At 43.7% G+C, this 13125-nt stretch overlaps 1 protein-coding gene across 2 annotated transcripts in view; it reads left to right on the top strand.

Moving 5' to 3' along the window:
* RCBTB1 (RCC1 and BTB domain containing protein 1) overlaps positions 1-13125 on the top strand; it is a 74825-nt gene that overhangs the window by 37035 nt on the left and 24665 nt on the right. For both annotated transcript variants that reach the window (XM_073613165.1, XM_073613164.1), the window contains exons 7-8: positions 4763-4902; positions 9892-10082. In XM_073613165.1, the coding sequence (XP_073469266.1) occupies positions 4763-4902; positions 9892-10082 (331 nt within the window). The remainder of the gene's footprint in view (positions 1-4762; positions 4903-9891; positions 10083-13125) is intronic.

Raw genomic sequence — 13125 nt, 5'->3', positions numbered from 1 at the left:
TTACTATGTGGGTTTTAGTCCACCTTCAGGTGCTGGACACTGGCACACCCTAAACAGGAAGTTGCCTCCCTATATAACCCCCCCCACTACTGGGAGTATCTGTTTCTTCGCCGGTGTCTAAGGTGTTGGTCACGAGTAAAGATGTGCTGTGCTGAGCTCCTCTGGAGCAATCGTTGCTGGGGCTTGTTATGCAGCCAGATCCATTCAGTGTCTTTTAGGCCTAATCGAATGGAACCCGGGCCTCGTATCTGAAGAAACGAGGTTTTGCCTGTAACGCTTCTTTTTAGAGAGCTGGACCCCAGGATCCAGTACTTTTGGTATTAAGGCCATAAAGTTTTACTGGCGGGGTGCTTTTTACAGGTCTAGGGTTGTGGCTTTCCCGAGGGTCCCCGGTTCCTGAAGGTTTAACGGAACCCACTGTGAAGGGTGAAGATTGGGTCTGTTAGTTTTACCACAGAAAACCCTGCGGCGGGAAAGGTAAGTGGAGTTTTTCTAAGGAATTTTTAAATTTTCTTATGAAATGTCTCCCTTAAAGTAAATGTTATGCCTAAGTGTCACCACTGGGGGCTGTATGGAACACGTACCTTTTCATGCTTCGCTTAGTCACGCTGTGTCACAGAAGCAGTAGACTTTTTTTTCCTCCGGCTAGCAGCCAGACCTCCGGTAAGTTTGGAGGGTTTTGCTTCCTCCAGACACCCCCACCTGAGCTGTACTCTTCTCCTCCAAGAGGCTGAGTATAAGTGAGAACTAAAGGATAGGCAATGTCTTTTTCTTTCACCGCCCTACACGGCAGCAGCTTACAGGTCTCCTCCATGCCTTCCCTCCCTCATTCAGCTGATCCCGTCGGATCGGAGGCCCGTGCTTGCGCGGGAAAACTTTTTTTTTTTCTTTGCAAAAGGAGGGGGCGCGATGTGGGGGTGGGGCTTAGCGCGGCATTGGCGTCCTCTAACGTGGGAGTGTGTTTTTTAAAGAATATTTATGCTGGCTGCAAAATTGTCGGCGAGACATAAGAGCAAAGAGGAGCATGAAAGGTTTTGGTGATAAAGACATTTCCTATTTGACACATTTACTATTTGCATCAGGCTGAGCATTAATAGCAGCGGCTGTGGCTGGACTATTGCTCAAGCAGTGGATGCGATTTCTTCTGGTAGTACCTCTGCTTTGTGCATTGGGCTATGGTCAGAAGGGGGGGTTGAAACGCTCCCAAAATAGAGCTAAACGGGTCTCCCTCAAGCTCTGGAAAGCCTACTCATCTCTACAAATGGCATCCTCCCCTGAGAGGGGGTGGCTGGTCAGAGTGAACATCAGGGCCATGAAATGTCTGCAACTGTTTTTAACACTGTAGCCCCTGTTTATTTTATGATATTTTAAAACAAAAGTTTAGCGACTTTAATCGCATCCCAGTGTGGGTCAAAATGTGACAGGTTCTCTTCCATTACCCAGGACCCTCAAACTGAGGAACTAGGGGCAGGAGAAGACTAATTCCCTCAGGGGATCGTGGTGAGGTTGATGAAATACCAGGTGCTGTAGGCTGGGTGCGCCGGAGCCTCAGTTTTATGTTTAATATCCAAAAATCTACTAAGGGGAAAATACTTCCTTCAGTTACCTGGGAAGTGGTAACAACATATGCCAACTTTTTTTGTTTAGGTTGGGGAACAGTACTGGAAGAGGCAACTGTCCAAGAGATGTGGCCCAGATCAGAAAGGGCCTTGCCCATTAACATTTTAGAAATTCAGGCAGAGCTTTTGGTCCTGAGAGCCTGAACGTTAAGTTCATGTTATTGTCCTGCCAGGTTTCAATCCGACAATGCCACAGCAATGGCCTATATTAATCACCAGGGGGGCACAAGAAGTTGTGCGGCCCAGAGAAAGGTGAATCATATCCTATCTTGGGCAGAAAACAATGTACTTTGCCTGTCGGCAGTCTTCATTCTAGGAATAGGAAATTGGCAGGCGGACTACTTGAGTCGCCAGCAGTTGTTCCCGGGAGAATGGTTCCTTCACCCGATATCATCCTGTCAAAAATGGGGGATCCCAGACATTAGATCTGTTTGCGTCCAGGTTCAACAAAGAAATCGACAATTTTGTGTCAAGAAAAAAGGATCCGCTATCATGTGGGACAGATACCTTGCTATTCCCGTGGAATTGGTTCTCACTGATTTTATGTATTCCCTCCTATTCTGCCTGCGTCCACGACTTCTTCGCAGGATCAAGCAGGAAGGGAAGTCGTTGATTCTTGTGGCCCCCAGCGGGGCCCAGGAAATCTTGGTATGCAGAGATCGTAAAGATGGCAGTAGGGGAATCCATGGACCTTACTATCACGGCCAGACCTTCTCTCGCAAGGTCCGGAGTTCCATCCTACTTAACAAACCCTAAATTTAACTGGTTCAATACAGGGCATTTTCACCCCCTTCCTTCCCAGGCCAATTTTTAGTTTCCAGCGCTGTCGCACTTTAAACGACAATTGCGCGGTCGTGCGACGTTGTACCCAAAAAAAAATTGATGTCCTTTTTTCCCCACAAATAGAGCTTTCTTTTGGTGGTATTTGAGCACCTCTGCGGTTTTTATTTTTTGCGCTATAAGCAAAAGAGTGACAATTTTGAAAAACACACTATTTTTTACTTTTTGCTATAATAAATATCCCAATTTAAAAAAAAAAAAAAAAAAAATTTTCCTCAGTTTCGGCCGATACGTATTCTTCTACATATTTTTGGTAAAAAAAAATCGCAATAAGTGTATATTGATTGGTTTGCGCAAAAGTTATAGCGTCTACAAAATACGGGATAGATTTATGGCATTTTTAAAACAAAAATATTTATTTTTTTACTAGTAATAGCGGCGATCGCTATTTATTTATTTTTATTTATTTATTTTTTTTCTTCGTGACTGACACTATGGCGGACACATCAGACACTTTTGACACATTTTTGGGACCATTCACATTTTATACAGCGGTCAATGCTATAAAATTGCATTGATTACTGTGTAAATGTTTCAGGCAGTGAAGGGGTTAACCACTAGGGGGACACAAGGGGTTAAATATGTTTCCTAGGGAATCATTCTAATTGTAAGGGGCGGGGACATACAAGGGGAGGAGACTGATCAGTGTTCCGCTGTACTGGGAACACAGATCGGTCTCCTCTCAACTGACAGGACGTGGATCTGTGTGTTTACAATCGTGCAATCGCGGCCGCCAGGCACACGCACCGGGTCCCGAGCAACGCGGCGGGCGCTTGCGCCCCCTAGGCGGCCGGGAAGCCCAGGCCATCATGATGTCCACCCAGGATGGGAGATCCCATCTGTGGATGTCATTTGACAATAGCCGGGTAGGGAAGTGGTTAACAGTCTGGCTATTGAGACCCACACTCTGAAGAAGCGGGGGCTGTCAGATTCAGTAGTTTCTACCTTGGTTAATGCAAGGGAGCCGGCCTCCATAATTATATATTATGGAGTCTGGGAAACGTATGTCTCCTGGTGTGAAACCAGGGGTTGTACCCCTGGAAATGGGTCAAAGGTAGAATCCTTGACTTTCTGGGGTGAGAAATGAGGCTGGCCTTGAGTGCTTTCTAAGGACAGGTCTCGGCCTTATCGGTCTTATTTCAATGACCACTTCGCATTCTTTGGTTCGTAACTTTATTCAGGGGGTGACACGGCTTAATCTGACCCCTGAAGCCTTGGGACTTGAATTTAGTTTTGTAGGCGTTACAAAACCGCCTTTTTTTGGGCCAATACAACAAATTCCCTTGGTCCTTTTTTGACAAGGAAACTATATTTTTTTTCTGGTAACCATATCTGCTGCAAGAAGGGTATCAGAATTGGCTGCTCTTTCAGGTAAAGAGCCATATTTTTATTCACAAGGATAAGGTAGTATTGTCGTCGTCCTTTTTACTGAAGGTAATATATTTTTATCTAAACCAGGATATTGTTCTATCTTCTCTTTTTCCAGAACCCTGTTCTATGGAAGAAAAATCGCTACATTCTCTTGATGTGGTGAGAGCAGTCAGTCTACTTAAAGGCGACTGCTCAGATTCGGAAAACGGATGTTTTGTTGCCTGAAGGTCCTAAAAGAGGATAGGCAGCATCAAAATCTTCTATTTCTAAATGGATTTGACAAGCAATCTTTCAAGCTTATGGTTTAAAGAGGTAGTTCTACCCTCTCAAATCAAAGCGCACTCCTCTAGGGCTGTTTCGTGGGCAGTGCATCACCAAGCCTCTATGGCTCAATTCTGCAAGGCGGCAACTTGGTCTTCAATCCATATAGATTTACCAGATTCTATCTGGTGGATGTAAAGACATGAGGATGTCTTTGGGCGCAGTGTACTGCAGGCAGCAGTATAAATCCTCTGATCTCATGGTGCCCTACTTTGGTTGTCTCCCTCCCCTCAGTTGGCATTGCTCTGGGACTTCCCACATAGTAATTACTATGGCTCTGTGTCCTGTGATGTACGATTAAAGAAAATAGGATTTTTAGAACAGCTTACTGTAAAGTCCTTTCCTTTTGAAGTACATCACGGGACACAGAGGTCCCGCCCCTCTTTCTAGTATACACGTGTATTTCTTTGCTACAAAACTGAGATACTCCCAGTAGTGGGAGGGGTTATATAGGGAGGCAACTTCCTGTTTAGGGTGTGCCAGTGTCCAGCACCTGAAGGTGGACTATAACCCACATAGTAATTAATATGGCTCTGTGTCCCGTGATGTACTTCAAAAGAAAAGGATTTTACAGGTAAGCTGTTATAAAAACCCTATTTTTATTTTTGCAGATTGTATGTGGCTATAGCCACACTATGGGCCTGACGGATCAGGGTTATCTCTACTCCTGGGGAGCAAACATGAATGGGCAGCTGGGCATTGGCAACAAAAGCAACCAGCTCTCTCCAGTGAGAGTAGATACAGATGAGCGGTAATGTTTTAATCTACCTCCTTTTTCCTTCTACAGCCGCCCCCCCAATGTGTTAACCACTGGCCGTTTTTTTTTTTTTTTTTTCTCTCGCATGTAAAGTCAACTTTTTCTTTCTTAGAAAATTACCGTATTTTTCCCTCCATAAGACGCACCTAGGTTTTAGAGGAGAAAAACAAATTTGTTTCCTGGAGAAAATGAGTGGGAATGCTGAATTGCTAAAGCGAACTGGATGAATAGCTTAAATCTGCAAGTTTTTCTTAAAGAATTGAGAATAGTTGGAAAAGTAGGAATGGTTTTAAAATAAACGTGAATTTCATTAAAAAGGTTTAACACCACTAATATAGGAAAGATGTGGAATATTTAAAGGTTTTTTGAAAAGCTTTTTGATCATTAATCCCCACACCTAGTGAGTGAGACAGTGTGAGAGCCCTTCAAACAAGTCTTAATCCACAACAGTACATGCTATGGAAACAGCGACTTCACCGTTGGACACAGGGCCTTAGTGAAAAATGTTAATGTGGGCATGTCAGCGATTTAAAAAAGAAGTTGGCTGTGCGTTTTGCTGGGAAAGGGGAAGAATATTATACAGGACAGTCAATGGAAGAAAGTGTGTAGAACTCTTGTCATTTGGAAGCTCAACCAGCCAAAAGTAAAAGGCGTATCACAAAACTGAGCACATTGCCTGAAACTAGACAAAAATATGTATGATGTATAAATTGTGTGTGACAAGTAGATCTTGTGGGCGTGAGAGCAATTTTATAGAGAAGGAACTAAGATAATTTTTTTTAAGGCTCTGTGCTCTAGCTATGACGTCATCCACTCTAAGCAGCCCAATACACACGGTTTAATCAATAAAACTTCCTGAAATGATCACTAATCTTAAACAGCTTTTTCACAAAAACTGTAAAAGATATAAAACTGAAAAGATATAGCCAGATAGCTGAATATTTTGTGAACATTTTAAAGTTTGTTTGGCGTCTGTAGGTGAAAGTATGAAGGAGCTGAAACTTTTGGGAGCGGAAGAAGATTTTAAGGATTTAAGCATGCTCTCATTTACTTCAATGTTCAAAAAAAGTGTTTAAAAAGCTTAATATTTTAAAAAGTATAAATAGTAGAAAAGTTGAAGTCCCATCATTAGCTGAAAGCTGAATATTTTTTTTTTATAGCTGAAAGTATGCAGAAGTTGTGCAGAGCCAAAAAACATACGGAATAAAAATAAATAAAAACTAATAGTTGGACTGCTGAAGCATTCCCACTAAATACTCTGAGGTTACTACACATTACCATTCACCATTCAGTTGCTTGTGGTTACTGCACACTAAGGCTGCTTTCACACTGGGGCAGTGGGGGCGTCGGCGGTAAAACAGCGCTATTTTTAGCACTGCTTTGCCGTTGTTTTTGCAGCGGTATTTGGCTGCTAGCGGTGGGGTTTTAACCCCCGCTGGCGGCCGAAAAAGGGTTAAAACCACTCGCATAGCACGGCTATAGTCGCGGTATTGCCGCGGTATAGCTGCGCTGCCCCATTGATTTCAATGGGAAGGAGTGGTGAATACACCGCTCCTTCACCGCTCCAAAGATGTGGCTTGCAGGAGTTTTTTTGCCAGCTCACCGCTTCAATGTGAAAGCCCTCGGGCTTTCACACTGAAACAGTAGCGGCTGTTTTGGGTCGGTTTGCAGGCGGTATTTTTAGCGCAATAACGCCTGCAAACCGCCCCAGTGTGAAAGGGCTCTGATTGTCTGCTTGTCAGTTTCCCCCTCTGCAAGCTGCTTAGTCCTGCCACTGCTTTAATTATCCCCACCCCCACTGCTGACAGAAGGGATAGGGCATGGAATGCACACAGCCCGCTCTCTTTGATCTACTCAGCTCGTACTGCTGCTTGGAGAAGGGGGGGAGAACACGCAGAGCCCGCACTGCCCGGAGAAGGAGGGGGAATAGAAAGCACCTTCTGCCCAGAGAAGGAGGGGGAGCACGCTCCCTGCCACAGGCGCTCCCATCCTGACAGGGAGAAGCAGGCAACCCACAGCTGAGGAGCCGAGCAGCTGGCTCGGTATGCGGCAGGGGGGTGCTGGTCTATATTTGCTCCATGAGACGCACAGGCATCCCCCCCATTTTTGGGGGGGGGAAGTGCGTCTTATGGTGCGAAAAATATGGTACTTTGAACCTCCAAACATATATTTTCTGAAAGCAAAGGCCCTAAAGAATAAAATGGCTGTTAAAAAAAAAAAAAAAAAAAAAAAAAAAAAAATTAGGTCATGCAATTTACAGCCAATTGCAAAAAGCGGAGTGTTTGAGGTTAATACCAAGCAAAAAACACCTTGGTTTTGCTTTGGATTAACCTTGGTGCCCTACTCTTTGCCATTTCCTGCTTTGAGGTGATCCTGCCCAGATCTTATGGGAACTGCAGAGATGAACCACATTCCATCCACTCCATTAATTCATTGATCTATTTTTTATCCAACCCTTTACATTCATCTGCTATTGCTAGAATTGATGTTATAACACAGGCTGTGTGTTTATCCATGGACTAATTGTCATTACATTGTACAGAGCAGCGCTGGATGTTTTGTGTAATTCTTACACTTTTTATTAATGTGTGTAGTGTTAATATTTGTGCAGCCTTTTATCAAACAAGTTTTCAGAAAAAAATCCTAAAACTTTAGGGTTTTATGAATTCAAAATTGCATGCACCTGAGAAGTGGCGATTTGGTTAAAATTTTTCATAGCTGAGGCTTTAGAAGCCTTTACAGGTTATTGGGGTAGTTAATGGTGAGTAATGGCCCTTGAACCATTGCTCTGGCTCAGACGTTCAGGGCTTTACCCCAGAGTTTGTGTCAGCAAGTGGTTTATAGGCACTTGTAGGTTTTGTAAGGTATGTGTACTGAGTGAAATTTGGAGGCTGCTGCTAACCTTTCCTGAAAATACTACTTACTGGGCTTTTTTTTTTTTTTTTTTTTTTTTTTTTTTTTTTTCTTTCTTTCATTATTTGACCCTTTTAGAGTCACTGACCCCCAGCTTTCAGGTCAGGAATTTGATTTCACTAAGACTTAAGCCCCTTTAACATGAGCGGTCTTTCTGTATTTTCAGGTGGAGCCGATCAGACCCCATTTTCTATGGAGTGGCAGATGTGAATGGACTTGTGTCCATTTACACCCGCATGCATCCAATCAGGCAAAAACGGAAGGTAATCCGTTCACCCTTCATCTGGCTGAATCAGATCCAAGGGCAGTTGGGTGTAAATAGACAGCCGGTTTACATCCGACTGCCCATAAAGCAAACCAGGCTGTGTCCGTGTCCACTCTGCATAAGTGGAGCGGACTCTGACCTGTCATCCGGCTGCTCCGCTTGGTTCAGCAGGAGATCAATGGGACAGATCCCCTGCTGAGAATACCTTATCCAGGCTGTGTGAAAGGGGCCTTAACCGGTTCCTGACCGGCGCACGCAGATGTACGTTGGCAGAATGGCACGGCTGGGCAAATGGGCGTACCCGTATGTCCCTTTAAATTTGCCGCCGTGCCATTGCACCGCTCTGGAGCTCCGTGAGTCGGGTCGCGGGTCCCGCGGACTCTGTCGCCGCGGGGATACCCACGTTCGCCTCACGGAGAGGAAGAACGGGGAGATGCTAACGTAAACAAGCATCTCCCCGTTCTGCCTAGTGAGTGTCACTGATCTCTGCTCCCTGTGATCGGGAGTAGATCAGTGACGTGTCGCATGTAGCCACGCCCCCCCCCCCAGTTAAACACTCCGCAGGACATACTTAACCCCTTCGCTGCCAGTGTCATTTGCACAGGAATCGGTGCATTTGTATAGCACTGATTGCTGTATAAATGACAATGGTCCCAAAAATGTGTCAAATGTCCGATGTGTCTGCCATAATGTCAGTCACGATAAAAATCTCTGATCGCCGCCATTACTAGTAAAAAATAAAAATGCCATAAAACTATCCTATTTTGTAGACTCTATAACTTTTGCACAAACCAATCAAACGCTTATTGCAATTTTTTTTTTTTTTTTTACCAAAAATATGTAGAAGAATACGTATCGGCCTAAACTGAGGAAGAAAATGTGTTTTAAAATAATTTTGGGGGATATTTATTATAGCAAAAAATAATGCGTTTTTTTTTTTTTTTCCAAATTGTTGCTATTTTTTTGTTTATAGTGCAAAAAATAAACCGCAGAGGTGATCAAATACCACCAAAAGAAAGCTCTATTTGTGGGGAAAAAAAAAGGACGGCAGTTTTGTTTGGGAGCCACGTCGCACACCCGCGCAACTGTCAAAGCGACGCAGTGCCGAATCGCAAAAAACGCACTGGTCAGGAAGGGGGTAAATTCTTCCGGGGCTGAAGTGGTTAAGTTGTACGGTGGTTTTTAGGGGAATATTGGAACCAGAATGGCAGGTGGCACTTTCGGAAGGCATGAGCATATAAAGGGAGCTAGCGCTATAAGAATTGATTGTATACAGATGGATCCTACTGACAGTAGATTTCCTCAAAAGCACATTTTAATGGGTAAATACATAACACCACCAGACTTTTCTATAGTATGTGTTTTTTAAAATCACAATTATTGAAACAGTTTGGTTAATTTGAATGGGTGGGACACTGATAAGGGGGTATGTAGCATACCTTGTATGCTAGAAGTTAAAAACTTGAAACCCTGGGAACAGATGTGCATTTTGGGAGAATTTAAAGTTTTTGTGAAACCACCTCTGTAATTGGTAAAAGTGTACACAAGTATATGGCGCAATTGATCTTATGCACTTAGTTAAAGCAGTTGACTGGGCAACAAATGTCAAGACATTGAGTGACCCCTGACACACCTAAACTGAGGTTCAGATAAAGTGAGGCTGAATAAGGGAGAACTGATTTAATCTCCCACTCCTGATTTAATTCCCTCCAATGCTTTGGCCTAACTACATGACTATTATCTAATAAACTTCAATAGCTGTGGTTATATGCAATGACTAATACAGCGTTTTCTGCCCATTGCAGTATTGTGGAGATTGCAGCTTGCCATTCCTCTCATACTTCTGCTGCCAAGACGCAGAGTGGACAAGTATACATGTGGGGCCCATGCCGTGGCCAGATCATCCTTTCTCCTCTGCTCACAAACTTTACTTGTACGGATGACGTGTTTGCCTGTTTCTCAAATCCACCTGTGATGTGGCGAATGCTTTCTGTAGGTAAGTATAGGTAACTTTATTTAGAACTATTGGAATTGCAGGTAGCAAATTAATCTGTCAGATCATTCAGCCCTAGTACATGGGAAAATCAAACCTCTCTGCTTCTGTGTTGGAACTATGGCCATTAAATCTGCCCAGGTTGCCAGTTCTGTCTACTTGACACAAGCTATAAGTGGTCTCCCTTTTACCAATTTTACATTACAAGGAGTCTAGCCAGAAGAGGTATTACATTTTGTTTTATATATTTGATTTTAGCAGTTTTAGTTCCAGAGCCTTTTGCTTCCTCGAGTCCCAGAGTGTTCTGTAGGCGGTTTTGTAGTGCACTTTTTTATTTTTTGTAGTCTACCCTAATGTATTATACACTAGTTTTTGGGCTATAGATGAGACTTGAATTTTTTAACAGGTTTGGATGCATGACTTTTTTTTTTTTTTTACTTACTATCCAGATCTGTTACTATAGCTGTGTTGAATGGCAGCCGATGGGCTGAATCGCATATCTGCTTCTGTGTTGGAAGCAAATGGCTTCAAAGAATGGTATGCGTCTCTGCATTGATGGAAGAGGACGAGGCATGGTGATTACCTGTAATGTTACCAGTTTGCACTGAACCCTGGGTGTGCACAAAACTCTGCACAGTAGCAATGGCACAAGGTGCTTCCGGCAGGGTGTTAGACAGTCCAGAGCCCAATTCCTGAGAGACCTTGCCCGCTGTGATGGATCCTGAGGCAAGAATGTTTTGTTCACAGGTATCCTTCTGGTATCCATATATAAGGAGTGCAATCTTATTAAAAGGGTTCCTACCTGCCTAGTGAAGTGTCCTTCTCTTGGTCTCCACTTAGGGGTGCAGGTTGCATTTGGAAGCTTCCTGTATCTTTTGCCTAATCAATTTGGGCAGTGGTGCCGAAGAGAAAACATTGTTACTTTTTTGCAGGCTTTCGATCATTCCCATCTCAGCAAAATGATCATTCCAGTTACAAATGACAAGATTTTGTGGTTTCTTCTTGAACCTTTTTATAGTCCTGAAGCCAAACAGCAATGTTCCTTTATTGGATCTCAAGTATCTCAACAGATGTCTCTAGATACAAAAGCTTCATATTGTATCAGGTACATTAGGGGGATTTTCTGTCATCAGCGGACATAAGTGATGCTTACCTGCCTGTCCCAATCTTTTCTCTGCACCAGAAGTTCTCCAGGCCAAGGACTATTATGTTCAATTTGTGGCCCTGTTGTTCGGACTGTCCTTGGAGGCCTGAGTGTTCACAAAGATCCAGGGCCCAATTCTGAGCTTCCTAAGGACCCAGGGGCTGCCTATTCCAGGGGTACTTGGATGATCTGCTTCTCGGAGTGATGCATACATTTCCTGAAGCTCAACACCTCTTTCAAGATTTGCACACTTGAGAGGTTTGGCTGGGTTGTCAATCCCCAGAAATCTGCATTGGTTCCAGCCCAGCGATTGGAATATCTGGACTGCTCCTTGATACAGAACATATGAAGGTGATTCTTCCTTCAGAGAAGTGGCTTTCATTGAATCAAATGTATTCTCGTCTCTGCAGGAGAGTTTTAGGGAAGATGGTGGCCTTGTTCAAAGCGGTTCCCTTTGCTCAATTCTTTCTGCATTCTTCAGAAAATGTGAGAATCTGGGATTTCAGATTTGTGCTGTTGATGTTACAGAAACCATCATTTTAGCTTATTCAGGGCCTTCCTCCAGTTCTTTTGACATGGAAGGCTTTGTTACTGATTGTCATTATTTCAACATGGAGGTTATCAGAGCTGGTGGCTTTTCCTGCCAGGAGCTTCTTCTGGAACTTTACCATGGATGAAAAAACAGGATTTTTTTTTTTAACCTCCACACTTTGTCAAAAGTGGTTTCAGCCCTCCATCTCAACTAGGACTCCCCAGCTCCCCCCCCCCCAGGCCACTTAGTGTGATTGGGGTTATCAGGAGGTAGCTGAAATTAACTGCCGCAGCCAAGACTTGCAATTTTGTCCTTGTAAAAGGACCATAGAAGTGTCCTGCTTTTTCAGGTTGGTTTTCTCACCCTATCTCAAGCCTATGGTTTAAAAGGAAAGGTTACCTTTTCAACTGATGTCCCATACTAGTAGGCTCAATTCTGCCAGGCTGCAACCTGGTCTTCAGTTTTCTTTTGCAAGACTTTACAAGGTGTATGTTGGAGCTGCTGAGGATTTGCTGTTCCCTCAATAACACACAGCCATTAATGTCTAAACCGCTGGCAAAAGTGGGTACATCCCTAAGTGAAAATGTCCAAATTGGGCCCAAAGTGTCTATTTTGTGTGGCCACCATTATTTCTTTAATCGTACATCACGGGACACAGAGCCATAGTAATTACTATGTGGGTTATAGGCCACCTTCAGGTGCTGGACACTGACACACCCTAAATAGGAAGTTGCCTCCCTATATAACCCCTCCCATACCGGGAGTATCTGTTTTTTTGCCAGTGTGTAATCTTCTTCTTTCTTCTTTCTTCTTCTTCCAAATTGAGTATCTCAGCGTGCGCTGACAGTAATTGGTTAACGTTGAGAGACTAGTTTAAACAGGTGTTCAAGGTTAACCTGCTCAGCAGTCCCAGGAGGCAGCTTTGTTTTGTATCCTTTAGGCCTTACGCCCTTCGCTAAGTGTCATGCAAGAAGCTCCTGGCTAGTCTTCCTTTTTGCGGTGAAACAGCTATCTGGGGATATTTTGGATAATCTATCCAAAGAATTTCAAGTAAAAAAAGTACCTCTTTTGCTATTTAAGTGAAGGAGTAAATGTATTTTCATTTCAAAGCTCCTTCTGTGCCAAGGGTATCAGCCTTCATGCAGTCACGATGGCTTCCGCCATCGGGTTCAAAAGGTAATCCTCAGGGTTAACCCCAGGGACAAAAGAGGTCTTGGGAGTAAGCCTACAAGATACTGAAGACTCCTTAGGGGGGGCCCCTGCTTGCTCAATAGGGAGAATTCTTCTGCAGTTCTCAGGGATCTGGCAGGAGTGTCAAGACAAATGAGGGAATTCCTCAATGGCTCCAAGGTACAAACTAGAGTTTCCGT

Source organism: Aquarana catesbeiana, linkage group LG02 (assembly GCF_042186555.1).
Source record: "Aquarana catesbeiana isolate 2022-GZ linkage group LG02, ASM4218655v1, whole genome shotgun sequence".
Classification (NCBI taxonomy): domain Eukaryota; kingdom Metazoa; phylum Chordata; class Amphibia; order Anura; family Ranidae; genus Aquarana; species Aquarana catesbeiana.
Note: the sequence above shows the minus strand (reverse complement) of the source record. Positions and strands in the feature narration are given on the sequence as shown.